Raw genomic sequence first — 22,068 nt, forward strand, 5'->3', positions numbered from 1 at the left:
CATCATGTTTGTGTAAATAGACTTTGCTACATGGTATTTTACTTCTTGAGAGTATCTCTACTAATCCATTGGCTCTTTCTTTGCTCTGCAGCTGCCCTTGAGGGGTTATGCTCAGCATCGGTCATCTATCATTATCCTGGTGGTACTGGAGGTAAAGTTGGATCTCGCAGGGCACAAGGAGGTTCTCTGTCTGCTGAGGCAGGCAACAGGCACAGACCAGGTAAGCGTAGGATTCCATTTCTATTCTGTTTGCCACCACTGAACACCTGAAAATTTTCTCCCTGCTTCCTAACTCTGTACAATTACACAGATGTGCGATAAACAGGGGGACAGCTGTGTTTTCTAGGTGAATGACTTTTTTACTTCTTTGATATTAATGTTGACATGTGCTTTGCAGGGAGCTGCAAAGCTTTTGATCCCTTCATCTGATTGTTAGTAGTGCCTGTGTTAGTTTAAATTCTGCTGGAAGAGATGCAGACAGTTTTTACAATGCACATAAAATGTGACAGAGCTGCACATATGAAGAATAAGTTAGGTACATTTATTCAGAGGTATTTTGCTATTCTAAAGTCAACATTTAATAAACAGATTTGGTTAACTAAATACCAGTACACCAACATAAGGTTTAATATACTTTTTCTAAACTCTCAGACTGCACAACTAATATGATGATTGTATTACCATTGGTGTTACAGACATTCTTTGACAAATGGCTTGGTCAAACTATTTTAGAAGCGCTTGACTGGAAAGGACCTTTGAGATCATTGAGTCCAACTGTACCTGTCCCCTAGTAAACCATATCCCCGAGCACCTCATCTACCTGCCTTTTAAATACCTCCAGGGATAGTGACTCAGCCACCTCCCTGGGCTGCCTGTTCCAGTGCTTGATAACCCTTTCGGTGAAGAAATTTTTCCTGATGTCTAATCTGAAGCTCCCCTGGTGCAACTTGAGGCCATTTCCTTTCGTCCTGTTGTCTGTCATTTGGGAGAAGAGACCAACGCCCACCTAGCTACAACCTCCTTTCAGATAGTTGTAGACAGTGGTAAGGTCTCCCCTCAGCCTCCTTTTCTCCGGGCTAAACAGCCCCAGCTCCCTCAGCTGCTTCTTGTAAGGAATTATTAGGAGAGTAACAGAAAAAAATAGAAAATATCATCAAGTCTGTGATTCACCGGCATCTGGAATGTTGCATGCCTTTTCAGTTTCCCTACTCAAAAGTGGGTTCCTGTTCCCTGTTTCTTGTTTTTCTACTTGAAGGAGGTTGCAGATGGAAAACAAAGATGGTCTTGTATGGTTTCTGTACAAAGAATAACTAAATAACCCGGAACTCTAAAAGTTCTGCAGAACAGGTAGCTGAAAAGAAATAGGAAAGTGCTGTATAGTATAGTGAACATTGTGGAAGGTGATGGATGAGAATCAGAGGTTCAGTGTTTTTTCTGACTAGAGAGCATCAAATATAGCTAGCAGATGGAAGAGAAAGTGAAAGCAATTATTCTTTATCCAGTTTACAGGTGTGATGTGAAACTCTTTGTGAAGAGTTACTGGATCTGGTAGCGTGATAGAGGCGAGGCTGATGCAATTCCATGTCCCCAGGTCCAGCCAGTTGTGAGGCTAAACATGTGTTCCCAATGGGTGTACACACTCGCATGCAGTGTAAATACACACGGCCACATGGAACAGCACAGGTGGGAAACACAGAACTAACACAAACACAGACAACACTGACAGCCTGATTCTGCTTCCCTGTCTGGCTGATCAGGATGAAAGCCTATTAGTTGTATGGATCCACCTAACAGCTGGCTTGAGTCACTTGGTCTATCCAGTAGCTGGCTGCTGGATTGCCAGGTCTCACCAGTTTCTGGCAGCTGGAGCTCCAAGCCTCCAAGACCCAGAGCCCCATTCCAGTTGTTCATGCTTAGAACTACACACATACACTCCCCTTATCCCTCAATTTTTCCTTATTTATTCCCTAAACTGCCTTGATCTCTCCTTTTCCCTGTCATCCCCTACACATCCCTTAAGAAATCTTGTACAATCCCACAATGTTCTTTCTCTGTATCCTATACTGAGTTCCATATCCCTATAGATATTAGCCCCCTGCTCTTTCTATAAGGTGATGTGGAGAGCTTCTCATTTTAACTTGATGTTTTTCACCCCCAGACAGCTTTGTTTGCTCTGATGATGTTACTGGCGTTCAGCTGGCTGTCACGTGCCTCTGTGCCGCTTTGTGTTGGTGAAGATGAGCCTTTAATCACATAACGTAACAGTAGCTACATGACATTAAGGCTCCTGAAAGTCTCTGTGCCAAAGGTAGTGATTAAAAAATGTATTGATCATTATAACCGAGACAGGCCTGCGATCTAACCCAACATTGCTGTTTCTATGTACGTATTGTCTGGTTGTCAGCGGCTGAACATGAGCCAGTGGTGTGCCCAGGTGGCCAAGAAGGCCAGCAGCATCCTGGCTTGGATCAGAAGCAGCGTGGCCAGCAGGAACAGGGAAGTGATCATCCCCCTATATATATTTTGAGTGCTGATGAGGCCGCACATCAAATCCTGTGTTCAGTTTTGGGTCCCTCAGTACAGGAAAGAGGTTGAGCTGCTGGAGAGTGTCCGGAGAAAGGCAACAAGGCTGGTGAAGGGTCTGGGGAAGAAGTGTTACGAGGAGTGGCTGAGGGACCTGGGATTGTTCAGCCTGGAGAAGAGGAGGCTGAGAGGCGACATTATTGCTTTCTACAACTAGCTGAAAGGAGGTTGTAGTGAGGTGGATTTGGTCTCTTCAACCAAGTAACAAATGATAGGACAAGAGAAAATGGCCTCAAGTTGTGCCAGGGGAGGTTTAAATTGGGTATTAGGGAAAATTTCTTTACTGAAAGGGTGAGGAAGTACTGGAACAGACTGCCCATGGAAGTAATGGAGTCATCATCCCCGGAGGTGTTCAAAAAATGTGGCGCTTTGGGATGTGTTTTAGTAGGCACGGTGGCGTTGGACTGGATGATTTTAGCAGTCTTTTCCAGCCTTAACAATTCTATTAGATTCTGTGATTCTATGATTGCACTTAGGTTCTTACATGTCACTGAAACAAACAGAAGCTGCCTTTAAGTAGTCTTGTGTGCAATGTGATAAAAATGAATTCCTTCATCTAAAAATACCCAACTATCCATCTTTAATCATCTGTAGGTCACAATCTAGTAAATGCTTGCTTTGTATTATCTTTATTACAAGCCGAATATATTGACATACTCAGTGATAGTAAAATAATTGAGATAGTAAAGTGACCTTATTTCATGAGAGATTACTATTTTTTATGTAATAAAAGTCATTAAAATCTGTGCATTTGGTCCCATCACCTATGAGTGCCTTTTATGTTGGCTATTATAGTTTAATTTCACAGAGATGCTAACTTTTGTGCGCTTTTCAACAAGTATTTAAGAGTAGATATTGCAATTTGTTCGTAACGGGTAGTCATTGTTACTAACAAAGGTAACAAATAAGTCACTGCTATCAGAATAATTGAATAGAATCTATTTTGGGTATATTACTGCTGCTTCTTTATGTAAGTTGCCTTGTAATTCAAAGTTCTGTTTGAAAACTTGTTGGTGCGGTCGTATTTTAAAAAACTATTTGTTTCCTGTGATTTTTCAAAAGACTTTTGTGGGAAGAAAAAATGATTACAGTTTTTTTGCTGTCCTTTCCAGATGAAGAGGTCTTTAGGCCCCCTTTAAGTGCAGGAGGGCTGCTATAAGGCCTCCCTGGAGCCTTCTCATCTCCAGGCTGAACAACCCAAACTCGCTCAGCCTGTCCTTGTATGGGAGGTCCTCCAGCCCTCTGGTCATCTTTGTGGCCTCCTCTGGACTTGCTCTAACAGTTCCATATCCAAATGTTATGTCATGGTCCATTAGATATTGTTACCTAACTGTAGATGTGATCTCCTAATGTCTGAACTGCTGAAATCTTGTCAACAAACAGCTGCTATTGTGATGGCTTTTTCCTGCAATGTTTTCCGAGAGTTCCTTTTCAATACCTTTTTTTTGACTCTGCAGTGCCTTTTATTCAAAATCTTTTCAAACTGCATCTTTGTTTATAATCTCCTTTGCTACAATTAATTTTGTGAAAACAGTATACAATTTGGGGAACAAATTCCAGTGTATCTTTCTGTAGGATAATGCCAGAAACAAAAGAGGTTTCCAAATCCTGTGCAAACCAAGAAATGTCACACTTGGAACTGCCATTCCATTCATGCCTACTTTTGATAGTTACCTGTATTGCTTCCTTATGTGCCTGGAATTGCACGTCTTCTTGTGCCTGTAATTCAGCCTTGACAGGACAGGGTTTCTTGGTGCTGCCTTTGTGCCCAGACCCAGTCAAGAGAATCGTCTTTCTGTTGAATGTCCTGTGACTTCCACCATTTGGCATTTTTAGGCTGTAGCACATGGCCTGGCTGCTCAAAAACTGTTGTGGTTTCTGCTTTATTTGAAAACACCTCTGGAGAGAGAAGCATTAATATCATCTCTCTTTGTACAATATAGAGCCTGAGTTTAAGACGGCAGTGTTAAAGGGAGTTTTTGGTTGGTATTTTTTTCTGAGTAAGCAGAACTGAATCTATTTCATAGCTATCTGTAACCTCCAGAATACTGTCTGGTTTTTTTTGTTGGTGCACCCCTCAACTTCTTTTGAAAATCTTTTGATAGGCAGAGTTCGTTCAGAAGACAATTAGTTAATCTCTCTTTATTAGGGAGTGCAGTGGTACAACAAAGGGTAACGGTTTTAAGCTGAAAGAGGGGAGATTTAGTTTAGATATTAGGAAAAAATTCTTCACTGTGGAGGTGGTGAGGCACTGGCAGAGGTTGCCTAGAGAAGTTGTGGGTGCCCCATCCATGAAGGGGCCAGGCTGGATGAAGCTTTGAGCAACCTGATCTAGTGGAAGAAGTTCCTGCTCACAGCAGGGGTGTTGGATCTCGATGATCTTTGAGGTCCATACCGACCCAAACTGTTCTGTGGTTCTGTGATAACACTGTGTTCAAAGTACTTGCCTGAGGCAGAGAGACGTGGAGTCTTGCCTGGTCCAAAGGCAGGTTTCTTCTGTAACCACTTCCACGAGCCTTTGGGCTGCAGTATCTTGCTGGTAATGAAATAGGAGCTTTGATGTTTTGAAGAAGTCTGACTTCTCACATTCCCTAGACATTTTGTTTGTAGGGAGAGAGCTTTCGACTGTGTTGCCTTGAAAGGCTGGATTCATTTTTGCAGCCTTCAGTTTAAAAGCAGATTTTGTTCAAGGCCAGGTTGGATGAGGCTTTGAGCAACCTTATTCAGTGGAAAGTGTCCCTGCCATGGGACACTTGGAATCCATGGGATTTGGAACTGGATGATCTTCAAGATCCTTTCTGACCCAAACCCATTCTATGATATGATTTTATGATTTTGAGTTGCTTGGTTCCTGTTGGACAGGATCCTGGCCATGGTCTGTTGACTGCATGATTTTATGTGTTGAATAAACCAAGTTTGGATTACTTTATGTTTAGCTTACTAGCTGTTTTGGGTTTCTCTGTTGTGTTTTATTTGTTTGAAGTTCTAAGCTGTTGTCACTGAACCTTCCTCTTTCTTAAGCAGAGTTAGGACACCTGAGTGAAGCATTGCTGTATCTTTCTGATCTCGTTCTACAGCTCTACTTCGCTAGTCTGGAGTCTGAGCAAACCATCTGCAGGGAGGTTCTGTCTTGCTCATAAAGCAATTGTTTTTGACTGCTTAACCCTTAATCTTTATCATTTTATTGCCATGTTTAATCGAAGTTTAGGGCAACAAGGCATTGTATTTCTGAAAATCCAACTTTGCAATACTCTTGGCATCTATTTTATGTGAAAAGTCTGGCTTGTTGGGCTGGCATTACTCAATTATTCAGGAAATTATTTGATAGAGTGAAACTAACAACAAATGAAAGGGATATATTTACGTGAAAGTGTTATTCTAGAGTATTGTGTAGCGCTCCCACAAGGAGATTTATGCACTGTAGGACCTGATACTAAAATATAGTGAGCAGATTGTGATGGAAAGTTGCCAACTGAAACAAGAATAAAGAAAAAGGAGAAAAAGGATATAAACTATGCACTTAAAATTCTACAGTTCTTCTTGATGTGTCTTAGAATTCATTGCAAGTATGAGATTTGTACATTTGTTTCTTAACAAAATGAGATTTAACATATGGTGACTACTTGAATTACAACTGGTAGTCCTTCAAAACAGCAGTGATGATCCTAATAAATCTTACAGTTTTGTTCAAACTTATTTTGTTGACTATATTTGAGGCTGAAAAAAAAATCATTTTTGTTCCTCCTTTTAGGGGCACAAGAAGTTCTCATTGACCCAGGTACATTATTTTCATGCATGTTTCCAAAGTCTTTTCTTTTTATTACTTGCATTTGTTTTGCATTTGTATAGATCGTTACTTGCTGAAACTAGTACTGATGCCTAACGCTTCAGTTTTTGGCTATAAAACTTGAGGAAACAAAGAAACTGAAGAGTAAGTGGCACAAAATAAATTATGTAGTTCCATGGTTCTGTCCCTGTAAATTCTAATCAAGATTGTTTCTTCTCATGGGTAGTGAGGAGTCTTAAATTTCCTTTTAACCGACAAACTTGAATGGTCACGTGCAGTCTTGTAGTGTCAGGGTATTTGTTCAGTCATCACTGACAAAAGATTTTACACTTAGCTTCCATAAAAACCCTGGGATATTAAGGTTGACAAACATACAATAAAGTTGCTTTAACATTTGAGCATGTAAAATAATGTATTTCTGAATAGATAAAAGCAGTAGAAAGTATTTTTCACAGTAGTTTTTAATTCTCTGTTGGGCAATAGGTCCAGCTCTGAAACACAAAGATTTCTTTCCCATCTTAGTAGAGAAACCTCTGCTAAATTACCATATAAATTTAGGCATATAATCCTACAGATTAAGTAACACTTAAAAAGATGTAAAGCCTCACCAAACCTTTGATGTGTGTTTTCACTTTCATTATGTTAACTCTGCAATAAAATTAAATTCTAGAAATAAATTTTCATGTTCTTTGTAATACTCTGGATTTCCTTAGCTTCTATTTCAGATTCTTATCCTTTATGTATGCAAATAATCTTTCTGTCTCTCACCTTCTTTCTTATAAAAGAAAACCAATTTCTTGCTGTTTTGTATGAGCCTTAGGTGATTTTTTTTTTTTTTTTTTTAATATAGCAGGCTCAGGTTTGGTGGCCTTTATTACAATGCAACACTTGGTTTTCTGTAATTAGAAATAGAGAAGTATTTGTTTAAAAAGATTGGAGAAGAAGGTCACTTTTCTAATAATTAGTTTATAAAAAATTTACACATTTTTTTTCCTTAGATGTGTTTTAGAAATACAGTTTTTAAGATTCAGAGATTAAAATTGCATATTCAGTTGTGGTCATAATCTAATTTCAGTAGTATAATATTGTATTCATACTCTAAATATTCAGATAAATGTGAAAGATTATGAATATAATTGTTTTTTACTACATGAAAGATTATTTACTTTTTGCCAGTTCACAGTTGAATCCATTTTTCATTTTCACTCTTGAAAATAGCGTAGTAAAACAGAACTGGTGTTTTCTAGGTAGAGCATGATTCCTTTCTAGGTAGGGCAAATATTCTTTGCATGGGTCATATGCTCATTTATTACCCTGTTCTGTTCTAGGTGCGCTGACCTCAAATGGCATAAATGCAGATACCAGTGCTGAGATAGGACGTGCCAAGAATTGCCTCAGCCCTGAAGACATCATAGATAAATATAAGGAAGCCATTTCTTACTACGGCAAGGTAATCTTATTTTTGAGAAACATCACTGAAATTCTTGTGAATAATGAATTGCCCTGGTTTTGATTTCCGAGCATCTTCATGCGCAATAAAGTTTGTAAAACGTGTGCTAATAGAAGAAGTAAGAATAATTTTTACTGTTGAACTATGTGCTCGGTTTAGAGACTGGGAGTCTCAGAACTTTGGTTGAAGACAACGCCTAAAATGGCAATCTGCTAAGTAAACTGTTCGGTGGTTGCTAGTACCTGGAAGTTTTGGATTAATTGTCTTGTGTCTTTAAAGCACTCTAAGCAGAAGTGTTAGGTATTTAAAAGTTTGTTAACTGCTAGGTATGCTTGTGGACCTTAATGCATACATAATACACCCCAGGAACTGAATAGAATAGATCACATCACAGTCACAATCACCGTCACCATCATGTCACAAGCACATCACAGTTGCAGTCACCATTGCAGTCGCAGTCACAGTCATGTTGCAATCACCATCACGTCGCTGTCACTGTCAAAATCACAGTCACGTCACTGTCATGTCACAATCACCACCGCGTCGCAGTCACCGTTTGTCACCGTCATGTCACAGTCGCAGTTAAAATCGCAGTCGCAGTCACAATCACCGTCACGTCACAGTCACGTCACAATCACAGTCACGTTGCAGTCACATCACAATAACAGTTGCATCACAATCACATCACAATCGCAGTCGCAGTCACAATTGCAGTCATGTCAGTCAGCGTCATGTCACAGTCACAATCACGTCACCCTCATGTCACAATCACCGTCATCTCGCTGTCACCGTTATGTCACAGTCACATCACAATCACAGTCACGTCACCATGATGTCGCAATCACCATCGTGTCAGTCATGTCATAATCACAATCATGTCACGATCACCATCACAGTCACGTCACAATCATAGTTGCATCACAGTCACGTCACAATCACAGTCACAATCATAGTCGCATCACAGTCACATCACAATCACCATCACACCACAGTCACCATCATGTCAAAGTCACTGTCACAGTCACAATCACAGTCGCAGTCACAGTCATGTCACAGTCACCGTCACGTTGCAGTCACTGTTGCATCACCATCATGTCGCAATCGCAGTTGCAGTCACAATCACCGTTGCAGTCATGTCGTAGTCATGTCATAGTCATGTCACGATCACAGTTGCATCACAATCACGTCACAGTCACCATCATGTCGCAGTCACAATCACAGTCATGTCACAATCCCCATCATGTCACAATCAGTCACGTCACGAGCCTAATTTCCCCCATTAGATTTCAAACATAGAATCACAGGGTCCCTTCATTGGAAAAGACTTTTGAGATCATTAGAGTCCAGCCATACCTGTCCACTACCAAACTAAATCCCTGAGCATCCCATCCACCTGTCTTTTAAGTACTTCAAGGGAAGGTGACTCCACCACCTCTCTGGGCAGCCTGTGCTGATGCCTGATGATAAATACCTGAGTTTAACTTCAGCAAGAGACAGGCTGACTCAAATATCCAATATCCGTATTGTTTGAGGAAATAACAAGGTCAGAATGCTTTTCTAGAAAATTGCCTGTCTGATGTCTGAGCTGGAACAGATCAGTGCGCATCTATGTCGCCTCCTGCCTTTCTTCAGCAAGCTGAATAATGTAACCGAAACCATCATTTGCAGAAAACGTTTCGTAAATAGATATTAGAAAACTCAGAATGGTTTGTAATTCACTTCTCCTCAGTCATACTGTTTTAGTTAAAGAGAAATCTGATGCATTAAAACTAAAGTTCTGTTGCTACAGCTTCTTGTGCTAGATAACGTATTTTGTGAGAAGTAGAAAAGGCAAAATTAATTTTTCGTTTATCGTAATAGAACAATGTTAGGTGGTGGAGAATTACTGTAAAACTGACCTTTTTGCTTACATGCCTATTGCAGTCTCTTTATTGCAGACACACCACCCACGATATATATGAAGTTAACCAAAATGATACTAATATTCCCAACTTTTCTCCTCCTCTGAACTCTCAGACCAAACTGCGCTTTGTCTCAGAATAAGAGATGTGAGTGGAGAGCCTGAAAATTGTTGTTTTGCATAATAACATTTTAGATGACGTCTTAATGTTCCCTTCGGCATATGTTGATAATTTAACAGAATAGTCACTAGCGTGAAGGAATCACTGGTTTAGAAGATGTGACAAATGATTTATATGAGCAGAAATACTTATCAGGTCTTACAGGTATGATACTTCAATATTATTTTAATTTTCTTTTTCTTTAAGTACAAGAATGCTGGTGTGATTGAACTGGAAGCCTGTGTGAAGGCAGTGAGAGTCCTTGCAATCCAGAAAAGGAGCATGGAAGCCTCCGAGTTTCTTCAGAATGCTGTTTATATCAACCTTCGTCAGGTTAGTGTAAAAGTTCTGTTATAGAATTGTAGAATGGTTTGGGTTGGAAGGGACCTTAAAGATCATCCAGTTCCAACCCCACTGCCGTGGGCAGAGACACCTTCCACTGGATTAGGTTGCTCAAAGCCTCATCTAATCTGGCCTGGAGCACTTCCAGGGATGGGACATCCATGATTTCTCTGGGCAACTGATGCCAGTGCCTCATCACTCTTACAATGCAGATTTTTTTCGTAATATCTCATCTAAATCTACCCTCTTCCAGCTTAAAACCATTACCCCTCATCCTGTTGCTGTACTCTGATAAAGAGCCCCTCCCTAGCTTCCCTGTAGACCCCCTCCCTCTAAGTACTGGAAGGCTGCTCTAAGATCTCCACAGAGACTTCTCTTCTCCAGGCTGAACAACCCCAACTCTCTTAAAGATTTTCCATTCTCATTTAAGAGTGAAAGTGAAGTGTGAATGTTACTTAGATTTCAGACGTTCCAGTTTCTTTTTTGTGTCACTACATTCCTTCTCACTAGGACTTGACTTCTAAGGGTTTTCACATATATGAGTCTGGTTTAAAAGGTATTCAGAGTTCTTCTGAAAACATGAGGACTTAGTCTGAGATTAGAGACTCTCTTCATTTTTCTCCCTTGTGAAGAAAACAAATCCTGTTGTTGTCCTATTGTGATGCTGTACTCGGGGAAAATAGCTGCTGGGGATGGATCTGCGAGGATTTTTCTTTTTTCTCGATTGTATCTCATTCAGTGAAACTCTGGCCTGTTGCAAAGTGAGCTTAAGAGCCTGAGTAGCGTTGTTAATCAATTGCGTTTTTGTTGTGTAGTGTGAAAACTTGGTTAGGCCAAATCAGAAAGGAATTCAGAGGAGAAAGTCAGTATTTGGAGCTGTGAGAAAAATACTCAGTACTGCCGTAGAACAACGCTTCTTTTGATGCAGCCCAGAATACAGTTGGCCTTCTGGGCTGCAAGTGCACATTTCTGGCTCATGTTGAGCTTCTCATCAATGAGCACCTCCAAGTCCTTCTCCACAGGGCTGCTCTGAATCATGTTGTCCCCCAGCCTGTACTGAAACAGTGAATTGCCCCCTTCTCTTCCCTGGCACCACTGATGTAGCAACTTCCAGTTAGTATTAGAGGAAAAAAATAAAGATTTATTGAATGGCTAAGTATATTATCATTTAACTAGCTGGTAAGTTTTACCTAAGTGTTACCTAATTACTCCTCATAAGGAGCCACATGGAGGACACAAAAGGCAATGGCTACAAGTTGCACTGGGGGAGGTTTCATTGCAGTATAAGAAAAAGAGAAAAAATTCAGTAAGAACAATCATTCCCTGCAACAACCTTCCCAGGGATGTGGTGGAGTCCACCTTGCTCTAGGTTTTAAAGATGCTACTGGGCAGGGTGCTAGATGATCTCATCTAGGTTCTCTTTCCCACAAGAAGTTGGACCACAGGCTTTTTCGAAGTCCCTTCCAGCCTGGGCTGTTGTAAGGTGATTCTATATCACTGAGTCTAACTCCATTGTTTGCACAACGTGGGAGGTCAAACTGGATGATGATGGTACGCAGTAGATGTGTTAAAGTGGATACTAAGGAGCATGATCATTTTTCTTCTCAAGTGATACTGGTATTCACGGATACTTTTAATTTTTCTTTAAGTAATACTAATAGTTTGGGATGGATCTATTCCACTGAATCTTCTGCTGAACTTTGTATACCTAATAGAATCACTAGAATCGGAACACCTCCCACTATACTAGTCTGCTCAATGCTCCATCCAACCTGGCCTTGAACACTTCCGTGGAGGGTGCATCCACAGCTTCCCTGGGCAGCCTGTGCCAGTGCCTCACCACCCTCATCGTGAAGAATTTCTTCCTAATGTCTAATCTAAATCTTCCCCCTTTCAATTTAAAGACATTCTTACTCGTCCTGTCACTACACGCCCGTGTAAAAAGCCCGTCCCCAGCTTTCTTGTAATCTCCTGCATGTAATGAAAGGCTGATGTAAGGTCACCCCGGAGCCTTTTCTTCTCCAGGCTGAACAACTCCAACTCTCTTAGCCTGTCCTCATAGCAAAGGTGCTCCAGCCCTTGTTCATTACATCTGCTATTATAATTTTGTCACTGTAGAAGTTCAGCATATGTTTGCTTTAAAAAAAAGTCCTCAACATCTTGACAGTATTGGTTTTTTTTTTTTTTTTTTTTTTTTGCATTGGGGCCTACTGCTGTGCTGTGAACCATTGTTTACTTTTCCTGATTTCAATCAAGGATGGCATTCATTGAGCTCATGACTGCACATCTACTGTTTTGTCATTTTCTCGGGTGGAAGTGTTTCTAGACAGCTTTATTATGAGGAATAGGAGTAATATGGTCTTCCCAGTGCTGGGGAATGTATTGTCCATAAGGAGAGGTATGGCTAAGGATTATATTTGCGGCTCTTCAAGAGTTACTGTGTATAGCATGGATGCAGGTAATAGTTTTAATTCAGACTAACTCAAAGGAGAAGTCACCCTGTGATAGGTTTGAGAAACATACTGTGGGATGGTGTTTGCCTCTTGCAGTGGGATAGAATCACAGCAGGGTTTGGGTTGGAAAGGACAATGAAGGCTGTCCAGTGAGCAGAGACATCTTCAACCAGATCAGGTTGTTCAGAGCCCCATCCAACTTAACCTTGAATATTTCCAGGGATGCGGCCTCCACTAACTCCCTGGGTAACCTGTGCCACCCTCATTGTGAAAAATTTCTTCCTTATAACTAGCTTAAATCTGCCCTTGCTCAGTTTAAAACCATTACTCCAGGCCTTGATATAAAAGTCTGTCCTCATCTTTCCTATAGGCCCATATGGAACGTCAGCACAAGTGATATTTGACAGGAGAAAAAACACTTCAGAGGATAGAACGTGTGCCTTTGATAAGCAGGAAAACTAGTTTCTTTCCATATATTAAATCTCTTACCTAATCTTAGTCTAGTAATGTGATGTAATCGGTGTTTTCTGATTATAGGAGAGCTGCAGACTTATCTTTCCATCCAGTTATGAGGAAGAAATTGTAACACTTAGTTACAAAGAAAGTGAGTTCATGGAATTTGAATATAGTAAGGAATAATAATAATAAAAAAAAAACAAATAAAAAGCTGCTGTCTTGAAAGCTGGTCTTAGAACTAGCCTGTGAAAAAACTAGCTCAGTTGCTTGGATAGCGCGTGAACTACAGTCCTTGCAGGAGCAATTTCTAACTTGGTTTCTTAAAATAGTTAAATGAAAATAACCCAGATGGAAAAGATGCTGTTCTTCATGTGTTGGCTGTTTTGCAGCCACTTTATAGGCCTTATGCTTTTATAACTTTGTAAAGTCAGGAGAGATGTTTGTGAGTGCTACGCTAATGGTCTGTGGATTGCTTGCTGTGGTCTTCCTGGAGTTAAGTGCTTGGAGTGTCTGCGGGGTTGATTCTTTTCCTTTTAAATCCCTGGGTGGTAACATGTAAGTACTTGTGCTGAGGGAAGATGCAATTTTACTGTCTATGGGGATGAAAAAACAGTTCCCTGCAATTGCAGAAAATATTTGAGTAACTTTGTGGGCAATCGTTAAGCTACAAGGTAGGGGGCAGTGTTAGAAACTTAATCAGATATGGTAAAAATAAAACTTTATGAGAATCTATTGCCTCTTTCATAGTTGTACCAATTATTAGTGAGTGATCACAGAGAAGTTTAGCTTGGGAGGGACCATGAAGGTCACCCAGTCTAACCCCCCAGCAATGATCAGGGACATCTTCAACCAGATCAGGTTGCTCAGAGCCCCATCCAACCTGACCTTGAATGTTTCCAGGGGTGGGGCATCCACCATCTCTCTGGGGAACCTGTGCCAGTGTTTCACCATCCTCAGCAAAAAGACTTTCTTTCTGATACCTAGTCTAAACTTCTTCTCTTTTAGTTTAAAAATGTTACCCCTTGTCCTATTGCTACAAGCCCTGCTAAAAATTTTTTCCCTATTTTTCCTGTAAGCCCCCTTTAAGTATTGAAAGGCTGCAATAAGGTCTCCCTGGAGTCTTCTCCAAGCTGAACAAGCCCAACTCTCTCAGCCTGTCTTCAGGTGGAGGTGTTCCAGGCCTTTGATCGTTTTGGGTGCATGTCTTTCCTGTGTTGAGGGCTCCAGAGCTGGGCACAATACCCTAGATGTGGTCTCACTAGGGTAGAGTAGAGGAGCTAAACCTCCTCCCTTGCCCTGCTGGCCATGCTTCTTTTGATGCAGCCCAAGATATGGTTGGCCTTCTGGGCTGCAAGCGCACATTGCTGACTGATGTCCAGCTTCTCATCCACCAGGACTCCTAGGTCCTTCTCAGCAGGGCTGCTCTCAATATCTTTATCCCCCAGCCTGGACTGATAATGTGGGATGCCCTGACAGACGTGCAGGACCTTGCACTTGGCCTTGTTGAACCTCATGAGGTTTTCACAAGCCCACTTCTCCAGCTTGTCAAGGTCCCACTGGATGGCATCCTATTCCTCAGGGGAAATTCAAAGATTTGAATTAAGATCATGGTCCCTTCTGAAATCTCCAGGCTTCTGTGCCATCTCTCATATCCCTATGTCCAAAATTAGGAGCAAATTTTTAGAAAAGACCTCTTTTTGGTTATTATATTAGGCTGTAAGTGGCTGAAAGATGTTTTGAAGCATCATTTCTAAGACCTAACTATTTCTGTAGAAGTTAGCCAGTGTGGCTCTCATCTTCTTTTGACTTTCCAAGGCTCTCAGTATCTGAACTTAAATGTTTGGATTCCACGGATTGATACTTTCAGATTTGAAGGATGAGTAGCAGAAATGCTGTTTCTGTACTTTAGGACTATTTTTGTATGAAGTTTGTCATTTCAAACGCCTTTGCAAAATGTGTTAGCAGCTTTAAAGCCATTTAAATTATTTTATGTTGCTTTTGTTTGCTCATGCTGAGTGTTGTGCAGTAGGTGTCAGCATTGGTTCACTTGCAGAACCCAGCAGTGCTTGTTCTTGCGATGTAGACTTCAAGTAGCTGGTAGCTTCCAGAGCTTCTGAGGCAGTTTCTTCTTGGTTGTCTGATTTCAACACAAGGTTGTCATTCCAAGCAGAAGGGGAAGAATGGCTCCTTGGGACTTGCGCCACTGTATTGATAAGCTAAAGAGGCACACATTGGTAGTTATTCATCCAGTTTGTTTTAACTTCGGGCCTGATGGGGCTTAACCTTTCACTGAATTCTTTCTCACTAGTTGGCAGTGTGTGTATCCATAGCATGATGGAAATAGAATGTTGTGGTTTACAAAATCGGAGACATGTAAAAATTGAGACAGTAGTTTCTTTGCTTACATAGCCTAAGATTTCAAGATTAAGAATTAGATTTAATCTTAAAGAGATGAAAATGTTTAACTTGGTAAATCAGTAGATTTTGGACATGGTATGTTTTTGCGTTTTTATTATACACATGAATATCATATTTAATATCTTTGATGTGGAGATGTTAATGCATATTTTGACTGTTTACTCGCTAGTACTGACAAATAAAGTTGCCAGTGAACTCTATCTTTGCTGCTTTTCTTAGCTTGAAGCAAGCTTAAGTTTCCCTTAGATATGAGGAAGAAATTTGTTACTGTGAGGGTGGTGAGGCACTGGCACAAGTTGCCCAGAGAAGTCATGGATAGCCATCCCTGGAAGTGTTCAAGGCCAGGTTGGATGAAGCTTTGAGCAACCTGATCCCATGGGAGGAGTTCCTGCCCATGGCAGGTGGTTTGGAACTGGATGATCTTTAAGGTCCTTGCAACCCAAACCATTCTATGCTTCTGTGATTTCTGATAGTAGAAACTGTCATGACTGGCTTTATGCAAAAGTCTGTAGCATTGGAGAGATGTCTACTACATTTTCCCCCCTTGATCTTTTTCTTTAAAATTCAGATACATACTTGAAAATGTTGATTAAAACCAATCTTTCTCTCTTTTCTGTTTAAATTTCAGCTTTCAGAAGAAGAAAAAATCCAGCGTTACAGCATTCTTTCTGAGCTGTATGAACGCATTGGTTTTCACCGAAAGTCTGCTTTTTTCAAGCGTATAGCAGCCATGCAGTGCGCTGCACCCAGCATCCCAGAACCAGGGTGGAGGGCCTGCTACAAATTGCTTTTGGAAACTCTCCCTGGCTATAGCTTATCATTGGATCCTAAAGATTTCAGCCAAGGTAAGGGGCTCTGGGAAAGCATGGATTATCACTGTAGGTTGCTCAGCTGGCTTTCTGTAATGAATTTCCTTGTGTGATTTCAAGTTAAACTAAAATAACTTACCTTGCTGAAACTGATTACAACAAATGCAGCGTTCTTTAACACTTTACCTTCACTTTTTCTTAATGTTGCCTTCAGTAATTTCAAATTTCTATGAGCCATTGCTGAATGTGTTGCTGTATTCCTCTGTCGGCAGCAAATAATTGTTCTGTTTATGAAAGCTTCATTTCTGCTCCTTCAAGAAAGTTTTGTTGATTTTGCATATACACTTAGTACAAATAAGGTCATATTTTATTTTTGAGTATTTATTCAATTAAAGTGCCTTCAACTTATGTATCAGAAATTGTATTTCTTTTGGTATTTTTTACTGTTTGATCTTTTGATAAGAGAATGAAAGATTCTTTTACGTATTTTTGTATGTAGACACACATTTCATGTAATTGTACCCATATCAGTAGGGTCAAATATATCACATTTTGCCACGAATTACATCAAAGTGTTGTTACTGGTAAGAATAACATTTGATTAAGACATTTCAACAGTTTTTAGGTGCTGTATATCATTTCAATTACTCTTTTATTACATTTGCTAAAAAAACAAATGAAAGACAGTCCTTAAGAACACGTGCAAATTCTTGTAGCTGTTAAATACTGTGTTCACTTTCTGCTAGTCATGTGCTGGTAGCTGCTCTTCTTTAGGTAAGTCATGTTTCAATGATTTTATCAATGTTGAAGCTGTATATGAAGTAATAATTTTAAAAGTCCTTTTTACTTGATTATGCTCTGCTGCATTTTGCCTTATAATAAGGAAGAGACGGCTAATATCATAGAAAAGAATCACTGAGTGGTTTGGCATGGAAGGGACCTTAATGCCCATCCAGTTCCACCCCCCCTGCCATGGGCTGGGACACCTTGCACTGGATCAGGTTGCTCAGGTTGCTTGGCGTTTTCTGCCTCCTCTCACACATCATTCCTTTTAGTAACTGCTAAAATCATCAGTTCTTAAAAAAAACACCCCTAAGCATGCTCATATCAAATATATAGTGGCTTGTCTATACGCCTGCTTCATCAACAGAAATCACAAATGCAACTAGGATAGCCAGGAAAACAAACACGTAGTGGTTGGTTAGTTCAGTATCTCCTTATTCTCCATTGATTGCACTGACTAGAGAGCGATGGACGATAACGGCGCTAAGTGAGCTAACAAATACAGAAACAACTGAACTCACCAAAAACTTCAAGCCAGAATCTCAACAATGGACAGTACTCTTACAAGAGGGAGAGGAATCCTCCAGCTGCCATTCTTTCGTAGGTTAAACCATTTCAGAGATTCCAAACTGGTGAAGGCCACCTGCTTTCCATCGATCCATGCTCAGTCCTTTGCTCCCTGCTCCCCTCCTGCAGCTACAACAGTTAGTGAATGGTCCCCAAAAATGCTGCTATGAAAAAATAACGCAAGTTTTTGGGTTACATAGAAAGATTTACTCAAAAAGGGTTCCCAAGCAGCTTATTTTTGGTTCCTAGCAAAGAGAATTGAGGTTGTTCAGACTAGAGAAGAGAAGCTTGCGGGGAGAACTTATAGCAACCTCCCGCTACTTAAAGCGTGCCTATAGGAAAGCTGTGGAGGAGCTCTTTATCAGGGGTTGCAGGGATAGCATGAGGGGGAACGATTTTAAGCTGAAAGACGGGAGATTTAGATTAGATATTAGGAGGAATTTTTTTGCTGTATGGGTGGTGAGGCACCACTGAGATTGCCCAGAGAAGTTGTGTCTGCCGCATCCCTGGAGGTGTTCAAGCCCAGGTTGGATGAGGCTTTCAGCAACCTGTTCTAGTGGGAGGTGTCACTGCCCTTGGCAGGGAAGTTCGAATTAGATGATTTTTAAGGTCCCTTCCAACCCAAACCATTCTGTGGTTCTACTTTGTTAGATTTTACCCCTAAAATGGCTGTTTCAGAGACATATGGAAAGATTCCTGTACTTGATAAGAACAGCATTTCACACAGGAAGAATAATGAGACTCTCATGTGTGAAATAAAAACCCTTGAAAAGTTTTCCAAATACTGAAGGGGAATAATAGAAGGAAGGCTGTGTAGAAGTATATGAATTATTGCAGATCTTGGAATATCTGTTATTTAAAAATTATTGTGCTTCCTTGGTACTAAAAGCAGGTTAAATTTCATGAAGAGTACTGCATGTTATATATTTGAAAGAAAGGTTACATTAAGATGATCTATTCATTGTTACCGTAGATACTCTGCAAAGATGAAATAATTAATAGTCTGAAACTTAGTTTTTAAAGACTGGAAATCAGGAAATGTGCCTCATGTCCTGCAGTTTTATTGCTTTATACTGACTTTTAACAGTCAGGAAAGCATTGAGAGAAAATATCTTTTGCTTGTTCTGGAAAGAGAGTTAAGAGGTACTTGATTTGGCTAAAAATCAAGTTGCTGTATGAAATCTTTTGTTCAGAGAATTAAAAAAAATGAAAACTTTAAAGGTTTTGTGCATTGTTTTGTTTTTACTTTATGGCAAGTGTAACTTTGTTTTCTGAATTCTAATGATAAATTAATTAGTTGATAGACAAGCATATAAAAGCTTCCACATTTAAATATTCAAGCAAACTCAAAGATCCTCATTTTCCTTTTGTTTTGAGTACAAGATTTTGTAATTCTTTGTTCCATTGGGTTATTTTCATAGGTGTAATTAAATGATTGTTTAGTATATAAAGAGAACCAAAACCAATTGTCTTGTGATGACATGTAGCTTTATAAGTATTAAATGACTGCTTCCTTTCTAGGAACTCATAGAGGATGGGCAGCAGTACAGATGCGTTTGCTTCACGAACTAGTGTACGCTTCCAGAAGGATGGGCAATCCTGCTCTCTGTGTCAGGCACCTTTCTTTCCTTCTCCAGACCATGCTGGATTTTCTTTCTGATCAAGGTATCATTTTAAAAAGAATGATAGTTGCACTTTATTCTTGTCTACAGTCAAATCGTACAATGGTTTTGGTCGTATCACTACACGCCCTTGTAAAAAGTCCCTCCCCAGCTTTCCTGTAGCTCCCTTGAAGTACTGGAAGGCTGTTATAAGGTCTCCCTGACCCTTCCCTTCTCCAGGCTGAACAACCCCAACTCTCTCAGCCTGGCAATTAAAAATTACTTTAAATTTATAGTTCTTCTTAAAACATCAGAATACCTGAAAAAATAAGCTAACAAAACCCCTTCAACCATGGCTAGTAGTAAAGGACGAAAGTGAGATGATTTGAATGCATAAGGTTATGCTTCTCACTATTTTGAGTCTGTGAACTGCTTCCCTTACAGTATGAACTTTTGAAGTGTTGTACTTGATATTCTTCTCTGATAATCACACAACTGAAACTTGTAGTTTTCTTAACCAATTAAAGGCTTAATTAAGAAACTGAATTAATACAGTAATATGGGAGTTCACGAATGCTAAGATGTTATTATTTTTCTGTGCTGTATGGGAAGTTGCCAAGTTACTGGTTACCGGGTGGAGGAAAGGTCACCCTTTTTAAAACTGTTTTTTTACCTGAATTTATTTTTTTTTTTTGTTAAATTGAATAAACCTCTTACTTTTAAAGCTTGTAATTGATAATTTATGTTAAATCCCACACTTGTTTTTAAAATTCATGCAGCTTGCAAGTCATCTTTAAAAACAGAAGAAATAGAAGTGAAAACTCTGAGCCAAAAGAAAGTTATACTAGCTAAACATTTGACACTGGAGCTTGATATTCTAATCCCTTTTGTCTCAGGATTAGCTGCCTCTAGACGCAGAAAAGGAATATTCCATTGTTCTACTTTGTTAATCTAATTCTATTTCTTTATTACTTCAGTGGAAATTGAAATACTGGGGCTTCAGAGAACAGAAAAAAAATGATTTCTTCATTGCTTTGAGTAGAAGTTCTGAAAATGAGATGCAGTAGTTATAACGAAAGATCTATTAATTAGAAACTCAGGCTTCTATTCACGGAACACAAATGTGTAGTCAAAACTGGTTTGTGTTTGAACCAAAATTGTCTTATATTTTAATTTAATGACACTTGATAATTATTTTAAATACCACTATTGTTTGTGTTTGCTTGAATTACAATTCCCAACCCTGCAGCCTGGGGAATCCGAATAAAAAGTATCATCAAGTAAATAGGAGATGTCAGTCACTATTTTAACAACATTGAAGCTAAGAGTCTGATTTAAAATTAAGCTGTTTAGTTACATAAATATGTAAAATGCAGACTTCTTCTTAGCAAAAAGGGGTACCAAAATCTGCATGAAAGCTTTCTAATCTTATGCCATTATATTTTAATGTTAACAAGCCCTTCAGAATCACTCTTTCTTTAAATAAAAATTAAAATATACAATTGTAAAGTTGCTTAGAATTAAATCTCTCTCTTTCACACAGTGCTTTTTGAAACGTAACACTGTGTGTACTGCTCACACTGAATTTGATTTGAGTACGGTCAGATACCTGGGAAAACCGCAGTATTTTGTTGTAGGTCTTTACCAATAATATCCATACTACTTAAAGTGACTGTGATTTTTATTGTGGGTAAATAATTCTCAGCTATCTTAAGGCCTGTTTAAACACAGAGCTACTCGCAGCCCAGAAAGCCAAGCGTATCCTGGGCTGCGTCAAAAGAAGGGTGACCAGCAGGTCGAGAGAGGTGATTCCCTCCCTCTACTCTGTTCTCATGAGACCTCACTTGGAGTCCTGCATTCAATTCTGGAGTCCTCGGCACAGGTAGGACATGGGTCTGATAGAGCAAGTCCCAGAGGAGGAAGATAAGCTGAGGGCTGGAGCACCTCTGCTATGAAGACAGGCTGAGAGTTGTTCAGCCTGGAGAAGAGAAGGCTCTGGGGAGACCTTCTAGCAGGTTCCCAGTACCTAAAGGGGGCTATAGGAGGGCTGGGGAATGTTGCTTGAACAGGGATTGCAGGGATAGCACGAGGAGTAACATTTTTAAGCTGAAAGAGAAGAGATTTAGATTAGATATTAGGAAGAAAGTTTTTCCTGTGGGGATGGTAAGGCACTGGTACAGGTTGCCCAGAGAAGTGGTGGCTGCCTCATCCCTGGAGGTGTTCAAGGCTGAGTTGGATAAGGCTTTGAGCGATCTCATCCAGTGGAAGGTGTCCCTGCCTACAGCAGGGGGGTTGCAACTCGATGATTTTTAAGGTCCCTTCCAATCCAAACCACTCCATGATTCTATGATTTGTTTTAGTGCTAACAAACAAACAATGAAATCCTGGGCGTTGTTACAAATACTCCTTGGATAGAGCAAGCCCTCCCTGGAGTGGATGCTCATCACCCTGGCCAGTCATTGATTCTGCTGAAAGACAAGGAATCTTTCATCAAAGACATTTTTATGACACTTCTCTTCAACCAGAGGACAGATGAGGTCCTACTTGCGATGAAAGATTTAGGGGATTTCCTTGTTCTAGCTGGATATTTTATCTTCAGAAGCAAACCGTATCAACAGAGTTCATCACTTTCCAATAGGAGGGATTTCTTTGTGGGGATTTTGATTTTCAGCATACCTGCTTTATATGGCTCCATACAGGCATTACAGAAGAAATACCATGGAGTGGCCAAGATCATTACTTGGGCAGCAGTTGTCAGA

The 22,068-nt window shown here is 40.0% G+C and overlaps 1 protein-coding gene across 3 annotated transcripts in view; it reads left to right on the top strand.

Annotated features, from left to right (window-relative positions):
• Window positions 1–22,068, top strand: part of TRAPPC9 (trafficking protein particle complex subunit 9) — a 536,040-nt gene that overhangs the window by 17,657 nt on the left and 496,315 nt on the right. For 2 of the 3 annotated variants that reach the window (XM_054059308.1, XM_054059309.1), the window contains exons 4-9: window positions 92–220; window positions 6,335–6,361; window positions 7,699–7,820; window positions 10,088–10,213; window positions 16,178–16,394; window positions 19,230–19,373. In XM_054059308.1, coding sequence (XP_053915283.1) covers window positions 92–220; window positions 6,335–6,361; window positions 7,699–7,820; window positions 10,088–10,213; window positions 16,178–16,394; window positions 19,230–19,373 — 765 coding nt within the window. The remainder of the gene's footprint in view (window positions 1–91; window positions 221–6,334; window positions 6,362–7,698; window positions 7,821–10,087; window positions 10,214–16,177; window positions 16,395–19,229; window positions 19,374–22,068) is intronic. The other variant, XM_054059310.1, reaches the window with a different exon arrangement.

This window comes from Cuculus canorus, chromosome 2, assembly GCF_017976375.1.
Source record: "Cuculus canorus isolate bCucCan1 chromosome 2, bCucCan1.pri, whole genome shotgun sequence".
NCBI lineage: Eukaryota > Metazoa > Chordata > Aves > Cuculiformes > Cuculidae > Cuculus > Cuculus canorus.